General features: G+C 38.8%; 1 protein-coding gene across 1 annotated transcript in view; it reads right to left on the reverse strand.

Moving 5' to 3' along the window:
- LY75 (lymphocyte antigen 75) overlaps positions 1 to 25,901 on the reverse strand; it is a 49,188-nt gene that overhangs the window by 20,763 nt on the left and 2,524 nt on the right. Inside the window, exons 2-19 of the mRNA XM_009325442.1 lie at positions 23,631 to 24,005; positions 22,443 to 22,616; positions 22,000 to 22,164; positions 21,285 to 21,395; positions 19,440 to 19,580; positions 17,455 to 17,643; positions 16,665 to 16,822; positions 15,611 to 15,721; positions 14,282 to 14,370; positions 13,754 to 13,926; positions 13,383 to 13,579; positions 11,826 to 11,968; positions 5,943 to 6,021; positions 5,286 to 5,357; positions 3,774 to 3,897; positions 2,853 to 2,888; positions 2,411 to 2,586; positions 1,248 to 1,312 (exon numbers count right to left, since the gene is read on the reverse strand). Of these exons, the coding sequence (XP_009323717.1) occupies positions 1,248 to 1,312; positions 2,411 to 2,586; positions 2,853 to 2,888; positions 3,774 to 3,897; positions 5,286 to 5,357; positions 5,943 to 6,021; positions 11,826 to 11,968; positions 13,383 to 13,579; positions 13,754 to 13,926; positions 14,282 to 14,370; positions 15,611 to 15,721; positions 16,665 to 16,822; positions 17,455 to 17,643; positions 19,440 to 19,580; positions 21,285 to 21,395; positions 22,000 to 22,164; positions 22,443 to 22,616; positions 23,631 to 24,005 (2,578 nt within the window). The remainder of the gene's footprint in view (positions 1 to 1,247; positions 1,313 to 2,410; positions 2,587 to 2,852; positions 2,889 to 3,773; positions 3,898 to 5,285; positions 5,358 to 5,942; positions 6,022 to 11,825; positions 11,969 to 13,382; positions 13,580 to 13,753; positions 13,927 to 14,281; positions 14,371 to 15,610; positions 15,722 to 16,664; positions 16,823 to 17,454; positions 17,644 to 19,439; positions 19,581 to 21,284; positions 21,396 to 21,999; positions 22,165 to 22,442; positions 22,617 to 23,630; positions 24,006 to 25,901) is intronic.

Here is a 25,901-nt window from a genome sequence, read left to right on the forward strand (position 1 = left end):
CAAACATGTCAGAGTCAGAGTCAATCTCCAATCCAATGTGATCTTCAAGTGGAAACTCTGATAGCAACAGAGCCAGTGCAAACAAAAATTTGGGCTGGTAACTGTTTCTAGGAGATGCCCTACAACACTGGAAAGGACAGAGGGGGGAAAAACTAGACTAGGAACAAATATGTGGTAGGTTCAGTAGTTATGTACCTTGCCCAAATTAACTATGTTGCGGAGATGTGCAGAACGAGGGCAGGAGGTTATTTATCATCATGCTGCAATCGCTGGCACGCTGTCAGGACAAGTGAGGAGAATGGGCAATAGTCCTCATTTTATTTTCAAAGTAGTATATTGCTGTAGTATTTTGGCAAGAGAAGAATCTTCGTCGTAAGAAGCCCATAATCCTTCACTGCAGCCATGAATGGCACAATGCAAGGTTTGCTGTGAGTCATCTCAGCTCTACAGGGCTACACTATAAGCCCTCCAAGACTTTGGCATTACCTAACTGGAAGAGTGATGTCTTAAACCAATTTCACATTCCCTGTTCTCAGGCATTTCTCAGATACCCTCAGAGCCAATAGACAGGGGTTTTTTTCAGAATCTTTTTTTTTTTTTCAGTTCCCCCATTATTAACAGAACATAGAAGTGTACTTAAAAATCCAATAAAAGCATTTTAAAGATCAATGGAATACATTAGCTATTAGGACCACAGATTGCAAGGATTCACATGACAAGACTAAGATGTCAAAGCCCAACAACCTGAAATCTAGAGGCTCCAACAGACACATCAGAAATGGATTATGAATTCAGTTATTATTAAGTTATTATGAATTAGTAAATTTTTGATGTCAATAATGCTTGTAATGGGAATAGAACTCAGAATTTGGCAGCGAATTAAAATATTTCGACAATATTTTGAAATATACCCACTGTCTAATTGTACACACATACTGTCTTAACCACTGTTTGCTTTGTCTGAGCACTACACAGTTCTACCCTCTCTGTCTTAGGTAGTCTATGTTCTAAGTTTAGCACGGCAAGAATAGATGCAGGTACATGTGAACAAAAGCAGAGAACAGTGGTCACTGAATAATGCTATATTGTTTTCTAGCTTCGTTCAAATTATTTATCTTAGTTCTTTGGGATGATACAGAATTTGGGGATAAAATATTTTCCTTTGGAAACTATTCTAGTTAACTATATTCCTAAAAAGCATATAAAAAAAAGCTTACAATAAAGCATCTCATAATTATTCTACGTACGGTGAGTGATAGTTGTAGCTATAATCAATAAACTTCAGCCACCACTTCTGTTCGCTGTTTGATAACTGTGGAAATAAGGAACAAAACACCCAGTATTTTACAACCCATAGAGAAAGAGCTCCAGACTCTACCAAGGATAAATCAATGACAAAATTAATTTTGATTTAAAATGTTTCTAAAATGTGCAGGAATTACTATTCTTCAGCAATAGGAAAGGATACAATTTGAGACTGATATGCCAAGTAGATGGACCCCTGCACCTGCTAGAAAAAAAGCCCATGTTTTCCACTGTGCTGGATAAAGCTACAGGAAATCTTGCAGTACTGTCTTAAGTGTATGCTAGATACATCACTCCCACAAAATTCATAGCAGGAACTCTACCAGACAACCAGGACATAGCTGCAAGCTGCCTAAAGCTGATGTGGTTCCACAGGACCTTCCTTCCTTCCTCAGAATAATCCAGTTCTTCCAGCAGATAGCCTAACAATGAACAGTTCATGAAAAGGCTAGAGATTTAGCAGGTCAAATCCTCAATTTCTCCTGCCTTGTAATTTCTCCTTCCAGGTAACTACTTGCCCAGAGAAATTTCATGAAGAGAGCTTGCAAGCTGCTAATTTCAGAAAGTATTGCTGTCTCACAAGCAGTAGCATTGAAGAAAGGTAGTAACAGAGGTGCTGAAACTTGCAATGTTTTGGCAAGATTCCTTAAAGCAATGTACTTTCATGCTATGAACCCCACAAACCCCTTTCAGTAAAGGCTATCAGACCATCATGAATTTCTAATTAAATTCTCTCATCAGGTGAAAAATGATGTGCTGTCCTGTGCATAAAATTAAGAAGTGGCACAATTGTTAGTGAAGTATTTGCAGACAATGGGATGCTTACATGGTGGTCCTGTTATAACACTTTCTTTCCATTTGGAGGTGGGTTTTTTTTTCCCCATGTTGTTAAGGTTACTTTTAAATTTAAAAAATTCTTTTATAAGACTGACATTAAAATAATTCTCTTTCAACTCATCTTTTCCTTTTAAGTACAATTAAAAACTATTAAGGCCAACAGGAAAAAGAAAGAAGTCAAGTATGAACATTTTCTTATATTGGAAAAACTAGCAAGAAAATTTCCCTATAGTGGAAAGTATCCGTTACACAGATTGCACCTCCTTACCTTTTCTATTTGAGATAGTATTGTCCTGAGTTTTGGGTAAGACTCCACAGAGGCTAAATCACTGTCATTTTTTTGACAGTAGAAAATAGCTTCCTGGAAGGTCAGGTTTTTATCTGGTACAAACCACAGCTCTGCTCCATCAACAACAAGTGGGGCTCCATGAATTCCAATTTCATCTATGCAGAAGAAACATCACATGCATAAGAAATAAATTCTGAAAAACTCATCCTTTCTTTTTCTGAATGTAGTAAGAAATCTCAGTTTGACACTGGGAAGAGCCAACACTCCTTGCATTCTGAGCTCTCTCAGAATCAAATTCTATCAGATACCTTTGCTGGTATCAAACAGGTATTACAGTAGTAATATAACAAAACTAATAAAAGATACAGAGTATTAACAACTATATACACATAGCAGAAGAATATGCAAAAAGTCCATTTACCTGGTATGTACCACTCAGGTGTCTTTGGAGTGCTACCTGTCCAGAGGAAAAAAAGGAATAGTCAGTTCAAGTTCACCTTCTAACAGGACTGTGGTCACCAATAACGGGAGTGATGTATTGTACCCATGCTTCTCAGTATGCATGATGGAAAAGATAAAAGGAGAAGGAAATCATACACAGGTTTAATAGTTTAAAATAAGCTGATGGAAAACTAATGGGAGTTTTGCATACCCCAGTCTTAAACAACTGTGGCTTTTTTTCCTCCCAGGCAGAATACAGGCATCAAAGTAGTGTATCTACCTGTATCTCCCCACAACAAAAAAAGTTTCATCCCCCAAAATGCCTTTTAAATAACAACCAAAACATAAAAGCCTACTGGATTTACAGCACTTTCCATACTGCATGGAAAAACCTGGATCTGTGCAGATATGCCATACCATTCTTTTGTATTCCCACTCCTCTGTCTCACTACAGTGAGGAGCTAGTACACCAGTTTTACCAGAAGGCGGCTCATTCACCTAAGGTTGAAGCAAACTGTACACCCAAGACGTCTGTGGTCATTTAGTTACAAATATCACTAAGAAAGACTAAGTAAAGTCCACAAATGCTGCAACTCGATGGCTTATATCACCTCACCTAATAAAAAGCCACTTCTCAGTTCACGGGACAAGAAAGAATATGGGAGCAGAGATACTGCATCCTCCTCATGGTCATTTTCTGATATATCTTTGAATATTCTAAGTACACATCTGTTTGTATGTGACGTAGGCAAGACATCTCATGTACTGACCTCTTAACAGTTCAGAAAGGAAATGATAAAATATTGTTTGCAAAGTTTCTGTTATTGGGCAATAATGACAACTCAGTTGTAATAAATAATAAACTATTTTATAGGAATAAATGGATGTAACTGCAGCTTACCTTTTGTTATCTGGCAGACCCATTCAAGTTTAGCTTCACAATCAAAAGGCTTGAAGTAAAATTCCAGGTCTCTGCCTTCATGGAAATAAAATCTCCAAAATGATCTCCGTGAAAACTGAGAGGTCTGTATAAAAGTAGAAACAGAGAACTGAGTTAGTATGGCATAGGCCTCTGAAATGTGAAACGAAACCGTACTAAAAAGGTACTTTGGCAAAGTCAGTATATTTTACTGTGGTTTTAGTCCCACAACTTATTTTGCAAAAAATGAGCAGATACTCTTCAACTATAACTCTTCATGCTAGCCATGTTTGTGAAACAATTAGGTAAAGGGCTTAAGGTCAGTCTACATACAAAAGTCTCTTCTTGCAATTTTGTTTCTTTGCTTTTTTGTAGTGCAGAGGATCTCATCGATGCTTATTATTGAATTATCTGTTGCAACTTGATGCCCTGAAATGATTCTCATTTCTGCTCAAAAGAAGCAACCACCTGAACTGGCACAGAAATAATCTTTCCTATTTAAGATTATTTCTTACAATCAAGCTTAAAATCTAACTTCACTCTTGCTGATCTCTCCAATAAGGAGAATATTTTACCGTTTAGTGAAAGAAAATGTCTATACCTAGCAGGTAGGGGAGGGAGGTTACTATAGTCACAGCATCCCCTTCAAACTGCTCTCCTCTTGTCTAGAATTTTTAGTAGCTTAATGCTGACAGCTTCTTGGCCTGGGGTCATGAACACAGGAGAAGAGAATGAGGGGAAATGGCTGTGAACAGAAGCAAAGGGATGCAACTATCCTTTCCTTCAGTAAATCCTGAAAGCAGAGGTGGGTCTAATTAGGTTAAAAGAAAGGATGGTATTGGAATGATCCTATAAAAAGTCAGGTGATACTTCAGAAAAGTTAAAGGCCATTTTAAAACTCATGCCATCAAGACTAAATGAAGCAATGAAGAACATAATTAGGAATTAAGCAGAGGCCTGACATTTTGAATTAGAAACCGACACAGAACTTACAGTCTATTTCACAAGTAAACAAGGAAATATACACAATAAACACAAACACACACTCCATCCTGGCTACTGCATTCCCCTACTTTAGGTTTCAACCATTTTCTTAATTTGCAGTTCAGTAAGAGTTACTGGTAGGGCTCTGTTTGGTTTTTTTTTTTTTAGACTCCACGTTACATCCTTAAGAGTTATGTGTAATATACAAGAGATACACAGTATGGCATTATGCAATAGAGAATAGCATTGTTACTAAAATATTTTGTAGTTCAAAAGAAGGCTTATGAAAGGTTATCATTAGCACAGTGCTTGGTTCATAAAAAACTGCTTGAATAAGGGAAAATTGATAATAGGTGTAGATTGATAAAGGGAACACTAGCAACTTTTTCACTATGCAAAGAAAACACCTTAGCAGTCAACCTACATTCAATATACGGCTGGCAAAAGTATTTCTTCCAAGTACTTCCACGTAAAAATATGCATGCTGTTATTAAAAACCTTGAAACTAACCTTTAATGCAGCACAGTCTCTTGTATCATATTCATCTTCCAGATAATCATGTGGCATAACAACACTAGTTACCTACAGGATGGACAGGATGAAAGAATCATTACTTTACAACTATTTTTGCTATGGTAATCCCCAGAGATAACCATTCAAACCTGGGATCCCATTATGTTTATCACTATTAAAATATGTGTTAAATGGCAGTTACTGGATCAGTTTTGAGTCTGCGTACCTGTTATTGGGGGGGGGGGGATTGGGGGGGGGGGAACTCACAATTTCAGGTAAATAAATCAATTACAGTGATGAAGATAATTTTTGGAGAAGTCTGACATATCAAGAAGATGAACTGATAAGCCCTCCCCTGTGTTGTGGCATGAAGACATCTTGTTCTCTCCACCAGCTCTTAGATGTTTACTACTGTATTTCTGTTAAAATATTTTAATGCAATAGGGACAGAAATCAGGTTAACCTTATTAAAGATATGTTTTTAATTGGAAATCTGCCTGGATGGCAGCTCTTAAGTGCACAGTCTTCTTCTGAATTATTCATCTGTTGAAGGATCTGTCATATTTTAATTAAAATATTCATTGATTTACTTTCAATCCAGTCCAAGCTGAAACAAATCAGGACATGACATTTCCTGATTAAAAGTTAACTTACAGGTTTATCATCACTCCATTGCCAGGTTCCCAAAGAATCTGGACTCTTATTCATTCCAATCCATACCCATCTGTCATTGCTGTAAATAAACAAGATAAAATCTTAAGCCAAGTATATGGTTCAGCTCATTTAATAGAAAGACTGACCTATGTCATGGCATTACTTAGGATCAAGCAGCAAACCCAAAGGTTTACTGCTGCAAGTCATAGCAGTTCAAAGAGAAAATGGGCATAAGGGCTAGGACCTCTTCTGCACTTTTCTTGAAGAAGATCCGTAGGTTGTCTTTCCCTGACCACAGGGAAAACTAACTAAATCAGACAATTCCTTTGTTTGCTGCATCACCACTTCACCAGTTGTCACTCGATATAAAGGTCTCTTTTCTACACGTTTCTTCCAGAATCACACACACAGTGTTTATTTAGCTTGCTGCTTTTTCTCTTGTCCATCTCAGGTCGTCTCTCTCTACACCATCAGTTCAAATATACTCTTCCTCAAACCACACGAAAACTTCTACTCATACAGAATAACTGGCTTCATATTTCCCTTAGGTTTGTCAGTGATATAAACAAACCAAGCATGGGCACATATTTCAATTATGCACCTTCATAAAAGAGGCATAGACATAAATGAGCCCATAACACCACTGGCTCCAGTGCCTGCATGAAAGAATGGCAATATAAATTTTACTCCATTTTACAGTATTACAGTCAGAACTGTATTTTTTTCTAGATTTTACTTCTTCATTTTTCATAAGCAGGGGATGCTTAAATTCAAAATTTCAGCTATGCTCCAAGATACAGAGTTGCCCCAAAAAAATGGTTTACAATGGAAATACTTAAATCTGCAGTAACAGCCTTTTCCATACTCTTTACTATTGCTTATGAATCTAAAGATACTATAACAAAATGAAATATGGGCTAGTCAAACTGCAAGGTTAGTTTTGTACTGCAACCACTACTTCTCAAAGCATCAATTTTGTGCTAGGTACTGAAGTTTATGATAATTCACTCCAATCCGCTACCCTGTCCAAGAAAGGCAACAGACACTTTTCTGAATGATGGTATCAATTGGAAGCAGCAGAGGGGAGAAAGACCATGAGTTTTGATTTCTATGAAACCACAGGCTACATGAAACCCTACTGCAGTAGAGCTGCGGAAAAGGCACTCGCATCAAGGTGGTCTGACAGTGATAGTAAAGTATTGATGCCACAGTACAGGGCTCTTGTGAAACTGTATCAGGAGTAATGTTCCATAAATTCGTGTTGTACCAAATACAGAGAAGGAATATAGGATATTTGAGGAAATGAGAGTTTAGGTTATTAACAAGAATTAAGGATTTTCTTGTCTAGCCTTGACAAAGAAAGACTGGAAAAGGATATAATTATTCTTTACCACCTATTAGGAGACTAAACCCCCAAGAAGAGGAGCTATTTGAGCAAAAAGGACATTGTGTCTGAAGGAACCACAACTCAAAAATAAATTCAGGCTCAAAATTGGAAAGAGATGTCTGACCAGCAGAGGTCAGAGCTTGGAAAAGGCTCCCGAAAAAGTAGTGCTGACAAACTTAACAAAGTGATTTTAAGACAGAACTTGGAAAGTTTATGAAAATAACTTTATTACACGGAGGGATGGACTCAGACCCAGGCCTGCCTGCATAAGCAATGTTATGAAATCACAGGGCAATGTTAAGAAAGTCTTTGGTAAGACTGTGCCACTACCTTTCCACACATATCACCATAAAGATGCTAAATTGAACCTGAAATGGCTGACAGTGCAGCACCAACAAACAATACCTTAGCCCCAGAGTATGTGGGCTAAGAACACGAAATCCAGGAAGGGCAACATTATTTTATTTGGTAGGGTTCCCATTGGGAAGAAAAGCATCAGCCACCAACAAATCTCGTTTTTGGTTTTTTCTCAACTCCAGCATTAATTTTCTGACATTGGTGCGACAGTGTGATCACACTACTGTGATCTTATCATACTGGATCTTTAGTCTTTTAATGATATCGCTAAGGAGCCTTTAAAGAGCCTAAATGCCCCTTATCACTCCAAAGGGAAAACTGTGAGCCAAACATTCACAGCTGTCAAGCAGCTAAGTGGCTTTTGGCAATTTGCCTTTAGGATTTTATTTTTCTGTGATTGTTCTTTCCAATTATGAATCAGACACTGCTTAACCCTCCTCTCCTAATCATCACCTACAGGCTTAGTGCAGTTTGAGCAATTGATCATCACAGAGGAAAATCAACTAAAAAGAAAGTTTGAGACACTAATTTCAAAAGGATCTGTAGTAATTACCTGAGGAACTAGAGCAATTTTTCAAAGTCTTTCAACTTGTCTTTGGCTTTTATGTAATAAATAAATTTTAAAAAAAATTAAAAAGTGTGCCAGGTCAAGAATTTCTCCAACTTATCTCCCAATTTACAATTACTGGCCTGCAAACAACGTTTTCCAGTTGACTGGGCACTTACACATTAATGTGTATTTTTTGCTTCTTTTGGAACTGTTCAGACATGACCATGAGTAATTCAGTAACTGGTACACTATCCTTGATAGCACTTTCAAGCTTAAGTAAAGCCTTTTGATAGCCCTCTGAAATTACACTATCACCTCATCACAGAAAACAATTCCGCCAACTATTTAAGACAAATATAAATTAAGACTCTCTATTGCAACTAAGCTTGCAGCAAGGAATTTGCTTGCACTTTAGGTATCTGTCTCCTCATTGCAAAGCATTTAAAATTCATCCTATGGACTGGTATCAAAATGGATTTACCAGTGCCAGAGTATTCTTTAGCATTCTACATTCCTGGAACCACCTCTAAAACCTAGATTCTCCTGAGTTTTAACCTAAAAAATAGGTGCAATTTGTGCTTTACAACAGACTCCACTGATTGACAATGAAAGACCCTAAATCTCCAGTAATCCCTGCAGAATACCAGTGGCTTTTCTCTCACACAGAACTAAAATTTCATAAAATTCAATGTTGTGCAGGAGTGGATAAATACAGTTTAGATCAATGTGAAGGCAATATAAACCGGTAATTTTTCTGCCGTCATATTCTAACTGCTGAAATAGAAAAAGGATTTTTTCTGTCCCTTATGTTAGCTCCAACAGAAGATTAAGAGCTTAAGTGAAGCTACTGTGGCTTGTAGTTCAACCTAGCTCTTGATAAGAGGTAACACGTGTACATCTGGGCCAACTCCCTAATGGTGCAATTTAAGGCACCATTTAATTTTAGGCAGGGCTGGCCTAAAAGTATATATGAAGCCCATTTGACCCCCTGCTCTTCCCTCTGTAACAGGCTACTGCCACTAGCTGAATCCCCATCCTGCTAATCACCTACTCTTTAGCAGAAGAAAAGAGAAGCTGTATTAATGTGATTACTACAACTTGCATCTTGGCTTTACTGCTGTTTTGACCAGTGTGTTGAGAATAAGATCAGTTTTCTCTTGCAAGCTCAAGTGTTAGTGAGGCTTTCTAGATTCAGAACAATTACAGCAGCAGAGCTGTGCATATAAAAGGCAACTGACTTCTTTCCAGTAAGGTGTCCTCACTGAAATGTTATTTCCAACCAATTCAAGCTGTTACTCTCCTTGTGTTCAGCATCACTGCCAGCTATAAGCTGCAGAATGCTCACAAAAACAATCCTAAAAGGATGGAAGTAACTGAACCGGATCTGTTCTACCTGTACCATGTCCCTCAAAGTGAAAAGAGGTTATCTCCTATTTCTTTCAGACAGGGGAAGGTTGGCAGGCAAATTTTATTTTCCTTTCCAATGGCAATTACCCAACTTGACTGGAGCAAGTCTAGCTCTTATTTCCCTCTAAGGTGGAATCCGAGTAAAGAACAGAATGGACTAGGCAAGCTGCCCTTTTCCTGGTGAACCAAACTGACTTTTGCTAACATTTAAAAACAAACAGTTCTCAATGAGTCACCGGAGAACTGTGCAAGGGGAAAAAAAACCCAAAACCGAAAAAACCAAGGTGTGGCTCCTTCCCCAAGCTGAAATGAGTGCACTGAATGAATAGTTTAGGTCAGAGTTTGCACTGAGTAAATGCAGGGAACACGGACAAACTGCAAGCCAGTGCGCTCTGGCAGCTGATCACATCTAACATTATCTTAGGATGATTTCTCCCAGTTACCTAAATTATTTGTTCTTGGTGAAATAATTCACTTGGTTTCTTCTCTCCTTTCTCAAATGAGTTTATTTTCAGACAAGCCACCCTCCATGCCTGATCTCCAAAATACTTTATATAATCACCACCTCTGAGTAATTTAAAAGCATAACTAACTTAAACACTTCATTATGTTATCTAAACAAACAAACATTATTTAAAAGACTTTGGGCAATATCAAATATGTAGTATTTCTGTTCAGGAAGTTCTGCAATGCTTGAAAAGGGGTTAACCCAGATGAAAATGCTGTGTGTTTTGGGTTATATTTGACACATGTAGTTACTGCAACACTGACTGCAAAGTCAGTTTATACTGGGCTCAATATGTTGCCCCTTATTTAAGTTCTGGTAGAATAATACTGAAGTACTGGGACCTTCCTTCTTCCAGGCTAAGTTCGAGTTTTCTGAAATAAGGGAACTGCAGTAGCATCATGTGTCAGCTGACTTTCTGGAAAGACAGGAAAAGTCTCCACCTTTAAACTCCTAACAAAAAATGGCCATTAACTATAATTAATACCTCAGACAGTCTGCAAGCTGAAAAGTAGTTCCAAGTATTTGTAGGAAAATAAAATAAGTTACTTCTCTATTCATGTTTCATAGCAGATTAGGTACACTAAAACAAAATCTGTAATTGCAAAACAGTATAATAAGATCTATAGCTAAAAATAATTTGTGCACTAGTTTTTATTTCAGGGACTTTAGTCACTTTAGCAAAGGAGTCACAAGTGGCTTTTATACAAGCTAAACCATCTATATATAGAGCATAGAAGTTTGTTTTTGTCTCTTATTAACTTAAACATTGAGTAATTTTAATGATTTGTGCACTTCTAAAAAAAGTTCACTGGGTTTTCAAGAAGGCATCTCTTCAGTCATCAAGTTTTAAAATTTAATCACAGTGTTGTACGTTGGCAGCTTCTGAAATAATCCCAATTTAGTTTGTTGATGAAAAAAATTTAGATCATATAACTGGCAGCATTTGAGTTTAAGCTGGCAAAAGTTCTGAAAAAACAGGCTGCCAATCAAAAAAAACATATTACACAAGGATCTGACATCACACCAATGCCTAATAAAGCTTTGCAGTGACAGTTCCTTTGATTAAAAATAGAGCCTTAGACTCATAAATTATGTAGCATTTAATTTGTTGATACCAGAAAACTCAACACACCCATCTAATGCCCATATAGTGTTATTGCAGTTATGCCAAATGGGATCCGTGCCAACCAGATTGCTGGACACTACATTATTCACGTTTTCAAAACACAGCACCCAGTTTAGTCAGGAAGCATTCCATGAATAAAGATGAGGCCTATCGGAAAAACTGAAATAATGACTCATCTCTAAAGAATGTATCAGTAAAGAACAGGAACAACTATCACCCAGTTGTGCCAAAATTCAACATAAAGAAGGAAACCCTTATAACAACACAGACTTAAATTCATGTAATGGAAGACACTCAAAGCAAATCTCTCTTTTCCTGCGTTCCCTGTGGCAATGTGAAACATTTGCCCAAGCTGTACTCGGTTGACATTTTCCAGGAAAGCAGTGACATGACCAGCAGTTCAAATGCCACATCTAGCTGTTTTTGCTGTGGGAAACACAGGCACCGTACACTATCTCATACTTGCCATTTGGGGTCAGCAGCAGCATTTGTGATCTAGTGCAGAATGCAACTGAAATCAAAATTTTAGCCCATGGCCAGTTTGTTACCTGATTATTTTTCTCAGAATAGAATGAAGTGCCTTGATTTCTTCTGAGTGACTAAAACTAGGCAGATGGCCTCCAAGTGCTTCACAGAATCTTTCTGCCTCTTCCCAGGTCCTGGTTCGCAGCACTCTTTCACTGTGGAAGAACTTCACAAGAGCCAAACATCACAGCAGAAAATTACACAAGTGACAGCATTTTTAAAACACTCCTGTACTACTCAAATATGGCCACCCTAGGTAGGAATGAATAATTGGTATTTCCACAGGGAGAGAGCTTGACTTCTTAATAATTATTTTATTTTTTTCAGTTTGATTGACAAGAGCCAGACTCTGAAGTTTCTCTGACAAAATTTGTTTCAAATGCAATGTATTCCATATGGCAGGCTTTCTCTGTTTTTCTCTACCAGAAAGATTTTACAAAACAACACCCAACTCACTCCAAAACTGCAAGCCAAATTATAGGTTTTAAGGGATGTTGTTCTTTCCAATTTATGGTGAACTGCAAAGCCCAATTTTCACTGAAACCAGGCCTGTTTGGGTGCTGCAGGTGAAGAAAGTTCTTCGGCACACCCTTTGCTACCTGCATGTATCAGAGTTGCATACTTGGCTCATACACCTCAGCTAACATGTCCGCTTGATCCCCTTGACTTCAGTCCAAGCCAATTCCCATCGGCTGGATCTCTCTGCACAGACATGCTGCACTTGGTCAACAAGAGTTTTGAAGAAACTGCCAGGGCCAGCTGTCACATCCCATCAGCTATGGGACAGCTAAGCTGCACATCAGCTAGACCCATCCCTTCGGGACCCTTGCCCACAGCCTTGTTGTTCAAGCTGGGTTTCCCCACTTCGCTACATGAGCTGTTTACAAGACACAGTTCATTGCAGACACCGAGTCCAGAAATAATGAATAAACAATCCAATAAACAGCCTCCATTTTAACTTGGTTTGATTGTTAATAGGAGGGGAAAAACCTGCATTTCTAAATACAAACTTGTTCAAGCTATTCCAGCTAACAGCATGGCTGCTTACTTCCACTATTTACTTCAAAAACAGTAAAATACAACTGAGACTGCACTTTTTTGATAAAGTTTTATATCCATATTCAAACCAGAGAAAATCCCACCTCTCCTATCTACATCCTTAGAGTATAGAAAGGAAAGGGACAGAAGGAGGCGATGCAAAGCACTTTCCTTCCCTATTCAGGTGTCTCTGCATGCCAGATGATGGCGGGCAGGCTAGGATGCAGACACGGCACCCTCTGTCAGCACCAGGCTCCTGAGATGGCAGCATGGGTGAATGCTGTCGCCCCACTCAGCTCTGATGTGCAGAGCTGGCCACAGAAAGAGCAAGGGGAGGCACAGTGCATCTTTCAGGAATCGGCAGAGGATGATGCATGAGAACATCTGGAGCCAGTCAACCTGAATCAACATGAATTCCTCCTCCCAGTGGAAAACATCTTTGAAATACCCTTCAGAGCAGCTGTAAGCCACAAAATGGCTAATCACACACTTGCTGCGAGACAGTAACAAACAATTAACATCTAATAGGAATAACATTTTACCTTGTAGCAGGCAAGGCCGGATCCATTGTGCCACCCAGGGGGACAGGGATCAGTTGGCTTTGGGAGCACTTCTGGCTCCTTGGGCAGCCCGATATATTTTTTGCAGACAGAAAATGCTTTAGTGGTTTTACAGTCCTTAGTTTCCCACTTTCCAACAGACTTTCCACTGGACATGGCCACACATCCTCCTGAAAATGCTAAGATTTAAGCCACCAAAGACATATTTAAAACTATTGGCTGGTTTTCAAAAAAATCCATAGATTTCTGAATGACTATTTTATTTCATCCTTGGAGTTCTGTAACATGGTAATCCAATGCTTGCTCAGTGTAAACGATAGTATTTTTACTTTTTTTTTAATTGTTAAATGTACCTGGTTGCAAGGAATTCCAGTTAGTGTATGTCACAGCTTCAGTTTTCTCCCCGTCTGCTGTACCCCAGGAATATATTCCCGATTGGCTAATATCCTGCAAACCGGTCCAAAAGTATTTTTCTTCAACTTTGGTGTGTTTTCTAATTAGACTGTTTATAAATTCTTGCTCAAATCTGAAAATTCACAGATTAATTTGAGTCAGTATTTGAAAGATACCTGAAACTATTGAGCCAATTTGAAAACCAGGAATATTATTATATGAATTAGTTGAAGTGGTTGTCCAGGCAGTCCCGTATTCAACATGGGGTCAGCAGGCTGGGAATTCACATACTTCCAAGAAGGTTTTACACTGTAGGTTTACCATTGTCACACCATGGAAAACACAGTTTGCTAGTTCTCTGCAAAAGCAATTCTATCTCTATTTTCTCTTTATAAACCACTAATTAGCATACAGAGGTTTTAATCTCTGACTATATCTCCAGAATCATACTGTAAAACATGCCTGTGAATTACAGAGATGTGATTTACCTGTTCATCACTGTAAGATTGCACTGTGCTCCAAATGAAACTTCTGTTTTATAAATCTTGTAACAGTAGTTTCCGTGTCTCTCCCATCCCTGGTTAGAGAACAAAAAAAAACGTTTAGACATAACAGCCTAATTCAGGCATTATCTACAGGAGAAAATAAATCATTGCTAACATTGGTTGGTGCCCACAAGCCGGCACAGCATATACAAGCAAGAAATGCAGTGCATCACAAAGAAGGTCCAGTGTCATCAGCTCTCAGATTCACAGTTCTAAGAAATAATGCAACCACGGGACTAAAATACACCACTGTTTTAGCTCGACTGCTATGTGCATTTAGAGAGAGAAACACAAGGGCAACAGCCTAGTCCTATTCAAAACAATAGGAGTTTTCATGCTGTTCCACCAATGCCAGGATTCAAACAGAGGAATAATAAGAGGGCATTACTAGTGTTTCTTTACTTCTGAAAAAAATACTTTACACTGAAAATGTATGAACTTACAAAATTTCTCTATTATTCAAATCTTTTCCCCTATATTTACACTGAAATTTCAAGGAACATTAATGTGTTACCTCTTCGCTAGCCTACCAATGCCACTGACGTCTGAACAGCACAGAAAGCTGTAACTTCTACACACTGGGAGTCTCTGAAGAAAGAGAGTAAAAATACCCCGAGGTTGTGCAGAAAGAAAGATAAGGGGTAAACATTTCCTGTTGCAGGCAATATGCCACACAAAACTGAACCAAAGAACTCTGAAGTAGCTAGTAATACCATCCCAAGATTGTTCAAAACAGAAGAGACTTCTTTTCAAGCCTTATTTATGCTGTAACATGTTATACTATAAAAAAAACAAACAACAAAAAACCCCAAAACAAAACACCCCCCACCTTTACTCAAGTCAAAGAACAAAAATGAGAGCCAAGTGAAGCGTAACAGAAACCTAATCTCATTTATCAACCTCTGCATATCTTTATGTTGCAAAGTGCTCATCCTAAATTTTAAAACATATTTAAAGCAAAAATGACAGAACAAATGGCATTAGCAATAACATATCTAGTAAAAGCAACTTTTTTTTTTTCAAACAAATAAAACACATCTCCTAGGTCCAAGCTCATAATACTTTCATCAATAAACAGAGTGGTAATACATCCAGAGCATGCTTAGGAGAATCTGAAATTTGGCTCATGCTACATAAATGTCCTTTTTCAGCTAAAATGTTCCATAGAATTTATTGTATGGGCAAGAGGGAAACAGAAAGTAGAGGAAATAAGTAATTTTATGCAGGTTTCTGAACCAAGTGAAAGTAAAAGAAATAGAGACTTCCCATTACCTCTTCCAATAAACAACTTTTATCTGATTTTGTTTCATTCAAAATCTCTCCTTTTTTCTTGCACACATATTTTAATTTTTCTTTACAGGATTTGACTCTCCATTGTCCCAACTGTGAGAAGGAAAGGAAAAAAAAAAAGTATTTAAAATTTTAGAATCTTTCAATTTCCACAGTGCAGGGGCTGAGTTTTCGTAAGGGGGAAAGCCAAAATGCCTCTAGCAAAAATACTGGGGGCAGGATGCCCTGGATTATATGCATAGGTGCATGTTTGGAAGGGAGAGAGAAACCTGACAAGTGTGGTGATGGGAGGATTCTGGATCATATCTGAAAAGGGAAGAAAAGGCCAGGGTGGTGCCAACTCTCTCGGATCAGGGAGGGAATGGGCGCAGGGAGTGTGCTCAGCTTTCTGCAGAAACGGGGAGGAGGCAGCTCAGGGGAGCTGAGCGCATGAGCTCCACTGCCAGCCTGACAGCACAGCAGGCAGATGTTTGCCCCAGTTTTCTACTGAATCCGGGAGATGGGATACAGTGTGCTTCCCTCTCCACTCATCTTTGTGACCTCCTTCCCCCACCCACCCCTTGCTTCTTCGGTACTGTATCCCCCCAGTGTCTGTCCTCTCCTCTCCTCTTCTCTTCCCAAGGTACTCACTACCCATCCTCAGATGGGGTCCCCCAAACAGGTCCCGGAGATGACTGAACCCAGCTTTTCCTTTCAATAGTTTGGCCCACCTCCTTCCTGGCTCTCTGCCACAGACACGCAAGAATACGGTAACCCAAAATGCAGAGTGACAAGGACAACTGGCTGACCAACAGCAGAAGCAGTCTCAGAGCTGCGAGCAATTTCTTCCATTCTTTGCAGTACATGGCCACCAAGTGTCAGCTAAATAATTTTAAGAAATTTGCTTGTAGAAAAATGATTATCCGTATTTTAAAGATTATTCCAGAAATAAAATCAGTTATCTGCTTTACCCTCCCCTTGACTTTCACATCATCAGTGTTGCCTCTACTATGATGGAAAAAAACTAAAAAAAAAAACCCCAACTCTATATTCCTACCTTGCCTGAATATGACACACAGTTAGGAGTGCTGTTAAAAGGAACTTTTGGTTCATTCTGATCCCAATATGTAAAAACCACATCTGAGTGATCTGACCATTTGAACAAGGTTGGTACACCTTCATTCCTGAGACCCATCCACATTTCTTCTTTAGCATCTGTAATTTAAAATTAGGACAACACCGTAGTTACAAAATAATATTCAAACTAATTGGAAAGGAATGTGAAATCAGCAAAATTAGGTTTTTTTATCACTATACTGCACAGCATAAATGCCACAATTTTTTTTCTTACAGTGAGAAAGGAGATTTGAGACAAGTATTCATGAATGTAAGTTTCACAGAGAAGGTAACAAACAGGAAAAAAAACCCAGAAATAACAAACACTCAAGCAAAAAAGCTCAACCAAATTTAATTTTTAGAGTGCACACAAAAACATAAGACCACAGAGTACAGATAACATTTATTAGTTCAGTGACCCAGTAGTCAAACATTGGCCCAACTATCTACGATTCTCTTCGAATGAGAAAATTAAACACAAGGTATTAGGCAACTAGGTTAGCCCAATAAAAAATAAATAAATAACATAAATCAAACCAAAACAAGAGCTAATACAGAGGAGACTGGACCTGAACAGCAACACTCAGCACTAGCCTGGGTACAAGCTCAGGATTAGCACCTTCATTTAAAAGCTAGAGGTTAGGACAATCATATGCTAGAACATGGAAAGTAGTTTGTAGCTTATGGTGCGCAGCACTTGGTGCTTCACATTTATAAGTATCTCAACTCACCATCATGAAGCTTTGTAACAACCAGTTCAACATCTGCTAATGAGTGTATGCTGATGAGGTTACTCTTATTTGCTTTGCACAACTCATCTGCCATACTCCAAGGTGCCTCATTGTTTATCAGCATGTAGCAAAAACCATTGTGGGGAAGCCAGCCCAAATCACAGCGAGTATCCAAGTGTCTCCAAGGCTCTAATAGTGAAGAGAAACTGAATTAGAGGCTTTTGTTCTACATTGATTAGTGCAATGGATTGGCATTTTCTTCGTGTTTTAAATCCAGCAGCACCTTGAAAACAGCCGGAAAGCGGTGATCAAAATGTGTTCACATCTCTTCAGGGCTAATATTTTAAGAAACAGTCACAATGTAGTCAAGCAAATCGACTTGACTGAGCAGCATTATGGGGATTAGTAATATTCTGGGGCCATGAGGTAGGCAGAAGGAGAAAGAAGTTAGTGGGAGTGAAAGTAAAAAGCTGGAATGCATTACACTAAGCTGGTCTTACTGTAAGCGAAAGGTTCAAAAGTAACAGTAAGCAAGATTTCAAAAGCAATTAAAGGCAAAACAAGTTACTTCATTGCCGGACAGCAGCTTCAACAAAAAGTTGCTTGTTTTGTTCTGGCAGGGGTTTGCACTTTTATAGGGCATTATGATCTATATACAGCACCACGCATAAGACCAATTTTGAATAGCTCACAATGAAACAAATGCTTAGTTTTAAATATTTTTTCTTCTGAAAACTAAGATATTCAAGAATTCAAACTGTTTTTAATGCATGCTGAAAAAGGTATATACTAATAGCCTTTCTGGTTCAAAATACACTATAAAATACTCCAAATCACAAGAATTTTGGTTTTTAATTAATAAAACGCTGTATAAACACTGGTAGCAACTCTGCATACCCCGCTGAGGAGCCAGAGAACAAATAAGGATGGTTAACTGACAAACTAGTTTTCAAGGGATCGTTTAAAAATTTGAACCAGTTTAGTTAAATTTGAACTACTTACTAATTTTTTTTTCCTCAAAGGCACACACCTCCCCCAGGGGAGCCAGAGAGAACGTGTCTTAGCCAGTGACACTCCATGACACTTTCCACCTCCAGGACACTGTTTCATCCCTCTTATCCCCTAGTCCCCCCCTTCATCCCCTAGTCCCCCCCCTCATCCAAGGACAATCCTCTTCCAGTAGAAGTTTTCCCATGAGAGCCCTGCTAGCATGAGCCCTGGAAACTAGGTAAGGCCAAAGCACGCATGGAAGAACAGGCCATGGATACGGGAAGGGTTGGACACCCAGGTGTAGGTAAATGGCCAAAAGCATAGAAGAAGTTATATGTCACAGCTAGACACTGTAGAAACTGAAGAACCGTATGTGTGTGTAGAGAGGAGAGAATAAAGCTTTAAACTGTTCTGGTTTTCCTACTGTATTATTTACTTTTATCTTACAAGAGCTGTTATGGATCCAGTAAAGATTATACACTGGGCAAGCTACCAACTCTTGCACTCTGATTTCCAGTGCTGGGCCTGGTTTCAAAGGATAGTAAGGTCATTTAACTACTTCTATTTGAATTCAACAGAGTTTGGTCCAAGCCCCAGGTAGGTCCCATTTTATGTCAATACACACCAAGAGTGAGAGAAATGGGCTTAAAGCAGAGATGGAAAGGTTTGAGGTGCAACTGCCAGTCCCAGACTTTCAGTAGCACATGAAAGAAGGCACAAGCCATAGAGGAAAACATGATGAAAAGGGCAGGACTGTGCTGGGAAATGCTTTACGTGTGAATGAGAAAGCTGCAAAAAATGAAAGCTGTTTGTGATGCATCATCTTGACACTGAATATACAGGGTTTGCTTCTGCTCTGCTAAAAAACCCAAAGCTGTTGTCAAAGTGTTTTGGCAGAGACAACTAAGAAGACTTGGGAAGGGAAAAAAAAAAAGACTCTAAGTGAACATTACGCTCATATTAACATACAAATATAAAAATGCAAGTTGTCCTACCTGGGAGGCTTGAAACTTCATTGAATGACTTCTTACAAATATATGGAAGTGGAGTCCCACAGTGGTAACTCTGCCACTGACCTGAGGCAGCATTCATCACCACACAGCTAGTCCCATCCAGCGGGGACAAACTCTGCATATCTATAGACAGGAACAAATAAAAAAAGAAGAGGACAAGTTATCAGACAGTAAGGTAGCGACTGCTTCTTTTTTCTATTGCTTTTCAATACAAGAATAATATACTTTGCATAGTATGGCACCTTATATTTAAAGAACATAACTTGCTTTAGAATGAAGGCACCTGTCCAACCACAGGTCCCACAGAAAGTTTTTTGTAAGAGAGAAAGTTACAGAATCAAGGAATCCGGACTTCTTTTCCAATGTTTAATCATAGAACCAGGAGGAATGTTCTATTTACAATACAAAAAACCCTTGGCTGAGCACTTTCCCAGACTAGAAATATCTCAGGGGAGAACCCTTTTCGCAGCCCTCAGTTTCCTTTGGCAACCCCTTTCCAGCCCCACTCCAAACACAGCTCTGCACTCTTTCTCTCAACGCTAACCATAACCCTTACCTTAACAGAAACCTGAGACAAGGCCCCAAATTAAAAATATCACAGAGGAGAACTCTTTTTTGCAGTTCCCGGCTTCCCTTGGAGCCCCCTTCCAATGGTACTTTTTGGCTTTCTCTTTCCTTGAGCCCCAGTGCAAACCCAAGCTGTGTCCTACAAAGAGCGCCCCAGCTCCCCCTGCCCTAGGTTTGTTCAGTCTCACATAAAAAAGGCTCAGGGTGGATCTTAGTTCTTCACGGGAGAGTACAGCAGAGCCAGAGCCAGGTTCTTTTCAGAGGTGTATAGTGAAAGGACAAGAAGTAATGAGTACAACTTGCAGCTAGCAAAATTCCTGTTAGATACCGGTATTTTTCACAAGAGGGGTAGACATTAGTATGTCTGCCATGACCACAGACTAAATTACGCCACTGTAACTGGGGATAGTCTAGTCTCTAGCTCTGCATTACAGTCCTACAGTGTCATCACAGCTCCAGAAGAAGGTGCAGCCAGTAGTACAAGCAGCAGAAAAGTCCTTAACCTTTCCAAAAGAAAGACCACATTTGGAAAACATCACAGAAATTTATTTCAAAGAAGAATTCATGTTGCAGCACTATTCTAGAAACTGAAGGAAGAAGAGAATTCACTTTACAAAGGTCAAATTCAGTTTGAATGACAAAACAATATTAGCTTCAGTATTCCTGATTGTTGTTCCTCCAGGATTCTCATATATACACATCCATGGCATATTTTTGAGAATATTACAAATACATGATGAAAATTCCAAACAAACAAGACTCTCACCAATTCTACTAGGAACTTGGGAGTAATTAAAAAAGGTTTTTTCAAAGGTCTTATCTTCTTTCATCTTCACCTCGAAACAAATTTAAGCAACCTTGAAGTTTAAAACCACAAGTTAGGCTTCTAAGTAACGTCAGTTCTTGCACATACATCAATAATTGTTAATATCTGAGGGAAGTCAATGCCATTCTGTCAGTTGGAGAAATTTAGCAGCTAGGGAAGCTGTAGGTTCTTTACTAAAATGGACCGCAAAGATACTATTTAAGTTTTACCATTTTAGAGATTTATTAACCTAATCATCCATAAATATAGAATGAGTGCAGAAAGATTCACTGGCTAGGAGAAAAAGATGGTTCCGAACTTTTGACAGAAATGGAACAACAATGATTGTTTTGATGAAGTCTGATGGAGAAGGGTTAAAAAAAAAAAGCAGCCAAGCAAAATACTAGTTTTGTTAATAACTGTTATATTGTTAGTAACACCAGAAACAACATTACCTGGATGCCAGTTGAGAAAATTCAAAGGTTTGTGATCTGACCACTGCCAACCTCCAGAAACGTCCAGTTGATTTAAGCCAATCCAAAAGATCTCAGCGATGTCATCCTTAGCTGGAGATAAATTTATTATTTTTAAGAAAACAATTAGTATAAAATGCTCATCCTTTATTGGTGTCCTTTAAATTAAAAGTGTGATCTGAAAGGGCATGCATTTGGGGAAAGAAAGATTGCTACTATAATCGGACATGCAACCTTTCTTGAACTGAGGAGGAATTCACCCACACAAGTCTTCCCTCCCAATGGCTTCAGATGTTTGTCCTTTGGTTTTGTATTCCCAAAGGCACACGGATAATTCCTCCAGGCCAAAGCTGAACATCAGTGAGGATGATTTCGTAACAACAAGTGGGTAACATGCTACTAAAACACCAACTGCCACTCTGGCCCGTACTTGAGATTTTGGGGACATTCCTCATTATAAATATGAACAACAGCTAACCACTACAATGAAATCACACAGATAAATTAAAAAAAAAAACCCAACAAACTCTGAAATGAGATTAGCAACTTATTTTTGCTACACAAATGACAGCACCAATGCATTTTAAGTACAATCAAGTTTTAACCCAGAACTTTAAGACAGAAACTAAAATGCTATCTTCACTTATGTTAATTTGTCAACATTTCCCGATATTCATATGTGAATAATTACACCTACCTTGTATGTAACTTAATTCAGATGCATCTTGGATGCTAAGCAGATCTCCCCCCTGCCTTCTACATGAAATAAAAGCTTCCTTCCAAGAAAGAGCAGACTGTGTATTAAACTGGTAGCAACTTTCAGACCCCGGATCGTGTTCCCAGATATCATGACAACCATCCTCTGTTTAAAGGAAGCAGATAGTTCTTGTAACGACAACTATATTGAAACATCACGAAAGTTTCAAAAGAAAAATTAGAATACTGAAGGTCTATCGATTTTTATATTGGTAATCACATATACTGCAGAGTAAGCGTGTGCTGATCATCCTGTCAATGCTGCAATAGAAAAGGGACCTGCTTTTACCCAGCTTAACAGCAATGGTGCTACACCAAGGTGGAGCCGTACATATGTGAAGTGACAGAACGCTTTTAGGATGTCTATTTAGAAACTCAACGTGCCTGGTTGTAAGCAGATTCCCCATTTTCCATCGTGAGCATAATCTTCAGATGTGGCGCACCATTTCCCACCCGTATGCGTTTCATCCTGAATGCAGTCATGATGCCACGTCTTATTATACAGAAAAGGGAACTCACAGGGTTTTCCATAGGAGTTCCCATCTTTGGTATAAACCTCTGCAGGAAAAAGAAAAAAAAAAAAAAGAAGTAGATACAAGTTGTCTAGGGGAGGAAAGGACAGCAAATCAATGTTACTGCTTGTGTGGTTTTAAGTTAACTATGTCTGTACAAATCGCACTTGTGGTCTTAAAACACCGTATTTTGTTGTTACAGATGTAACAACTATACAGCAATGCCAGAACTGAAAGAAGTGAAAGAAACTTTAAGAAATATTTTTCTGTACTTTTTCTTCTGAGTGCGGCATGACGCAGCAGAAATTTGTTTCCCCCTTCCTGGTAAGTTAGGGATAAATACATTGTCCTGTTGAAATCCAGGTGGTTTGCACAGAGTACTACAGAACAAGGCTCTAGGAATCAACATATACAAGAGACGGAAAACATTTCAAAGTGGAGCCTACTGGGCTCTTCAGACTGCCCACTTTGAACAATCCAAATACAAAGAAAATTCTGATTTTAAATATGGTAAAGGAAGTTTTCACCAATTCTTCCAGCAAGCATGAGATTTCAGATGAGACTGTCTTCCATGGCAAGTGGAGAGACTACCAGACCAAAGCAAATGGATAATTCCTGACAGTCCAACAGGCTGCGAGCTAGCAGCATGCATTGAATTTGATTGTACAGCCTGCCAGCAAAGAAAATATCCTCAAGTCCTGCTCTTATTTGAGCTAACAGCAAAATTCCCATCACTGTGAAGAGGACAGTGTCTGTTCTGATAGAAGGTGGTTGATATTTCATTATTAAATAGGCTCTCACTAAAATATGGGGGGAGGAATTTAAACATGCTAAGAAAGCCACTCAATCACACAACTTCTGCAGCTGTGCATATTTATTTTTTATTAAAAAGTTAAAGTTTCACACTTGAATATTAGTATCTCTCTACAGCAAAACATTCTCTTGCTTTACTGATCAGTCTTTTCATATGATTAATTTTAAGAATTTATTGGCATAGACATACAGCAACATGCTCTTAACAAAAAAAAAAAAAGCCCTCCAAACCCTTGTGCAAGCTTACCATGGTAAGGATACCGACATATATCATCGGACGAACTGTTGCTTCTCCACTGGTCTGTTGCATTTATGCTTGCAGTTACATAGGTACTCTTGGTAGTCACTTTGTACTGAGATGCACCAAGGATGGAAGCATCAGCACATCGCCACCACAGCATTAGTTCTGAGTTACAATCAACCATTTTCAGGCGAGAGAGTGATTTGGTGAATATATCAAGTCCCAGGCACTGCTTGGACCCCAAATGAAAGAGGCGATTCTGGGATACCCATTTCCATAAAGCTTCACTTGTCTCCTTGCAGTCATCTATCACTATCCGTGAGTTTTTAACTTGTATGCACTTGTTCAGTGTGTCATGGCGAATGGTAAAAGCATCATTGCCTGTATAAGAACAAACAAATATCCACGTATGGGTGTGATTCAGTATCACTTTCACAGGAAGTTCCTTTTTAAAAGTGTAATCACATTCTGAGACATGCGACCAGAAAAGTACAGCAACTGCTGTTTGTGCATTAGACTCTCTCTTTCGTACAAGCCATGTTAAGCACATTTTCCTGCTCTTTAGTGAGTATTCTTTACTTCTGGGGGAAAAGAAAAGGTCTCTTTCAAAGTCATCATAAAATGAGGGGAGATAAAACAAGGCTGTTTTCTAAGTCCAATCCTATCGATGAGAGTTCTTCTTTTAACTTTAACACATACTGACTGCATCGACCCCTGATTAACTTGCGAGCTTACTGGGTAAAGAATCTTGTCTTCATGCCTATCTGCAAATGCAGTGACACACAGCAGGTACCATAAAAAGTGAAGATTATTATTAATTACATAGTAAGCACTTTTTTTTTTTAAACTGTGTATCATATATGATACACGGCATGATAGGCTAATACGTGAACCAGTTTGTGGGTGCAACTGCAGTATTACTAAAATAACTAGCACTGCTTTTGGGAGAGAGTTTTAGAATGAATATCCCACCAAAGATGCCACACAAAGATTAGGAGTATCGTTTTTAAAATTATAGAGAAACCCTAGTTTCATTTTCAGCTGTGACGTAGCTTGTCATTAAAAAGAAAAAAAAAAGCTGATAAAGCATAGTATACAATTTTAAAAAGATATTAATCACCCTACTGATACAAGCTGATGCCTCTGCCAGTATAAGAACACATCTGACAGGTGGCAGTAGGTTTAAGTTAACCAAGAAAAAAATGCCCTAGAACTATTTCTATGCAACAATAAAGATGGCCCCACAGTATAAAACTTTCACTAACCAGGCTGAAATGGACCTTGCCTGTCCCAGACCCACAAGGCTATTACTCTGCTGTTTACATAAGGAATCTGCTGAGTAGTGTTTTGTATTTAATAGTAATGCACTGTCAATCACATTCCTACTGCGTTTTTTTAATATGACTTAATAATAGGTTTGGCTGAACAGCAGGGAAAATATTCAGTGATGTTATGCAGTGAATTTTACCACTACTTCCCAGTATACCGGCGAATTTTCCACTGTGTAAGTGCCAAATAGTATCTAAATAGTACTGAGCTGGTCAAACTGTAAAGAAGAATCTCTAAGTCAGCCACCTACTGGAGTGACTTTTTCTAAATAGCACATTGTAACCAACCGTCTCTTTCATCCTACTAAAACTAAATAAGACATTTTAACAACCAAACCTGCTTTTGTGCTATCTTTTTACCCTGTGCTTTTTCAGCACTATAGCTGCTTTTTGCTTTTTACTCTCCCCTCCAGACTTTCTTTTTTTCGATTTCTTGTAACATGTTCTCGGCCTCTTCTCAGATCTTCCCTTTCCTCATTCTTCTCTCACTTCTTCCCACACAACCCTCATTCTGACATCAAGAAGAAAACCACTTTTTAAAATTTCCCCAGAAAAACTGCTGATGTTGTCTCGCCAAATCTCTCCGTGCAGCGATTTATTAATACCGGTGCTCAAGTACTCCAGTTCAACACTCTGGCCGTGAAGTTTTACCTGATGTCTTTTGCTACAAACCCAAGCCTGTTACTGTCAAAGGAGATAAAAACGCGTGAGGTGCAACCATTTAGCAAAGAGCTCAACTTGCTCCCCAGCAACTCTCCCCAAGCTAGCGGCTTTGGCTTGCAAGAATTTGCTCAACGTGAAACTTTTCCACCTGCTTTCTGAAAGACAGGGGAGCCTCCTTCCTCTCTCTCTCTGCGCATAAAGCAGCAAATAAAAATGACGGCTTGACGCTCTGCAGGGGGCTGCCTGAGTTCGGGTTCTTTCTCCTCCCGAGGTAACAGGCCAAAGG

Source organism: Pygoscelis adeliae, unplaced genomic scaffold (assembly GCF_000699105.1).
Source record: "Pygoscelis adeliae isolate BGI_AS28 unplaced genomic scaffold, ASM69910v1 Scaffold106, whole genome shotgun sequence".
In the NCBI taxonomy this organism is placed as follows: Eukaryota; Metazoa; Chordata; class Aves; order Sphenisciformes; family Spheniscidae; genus Pygoscelis; species Pygoscelis adeliae.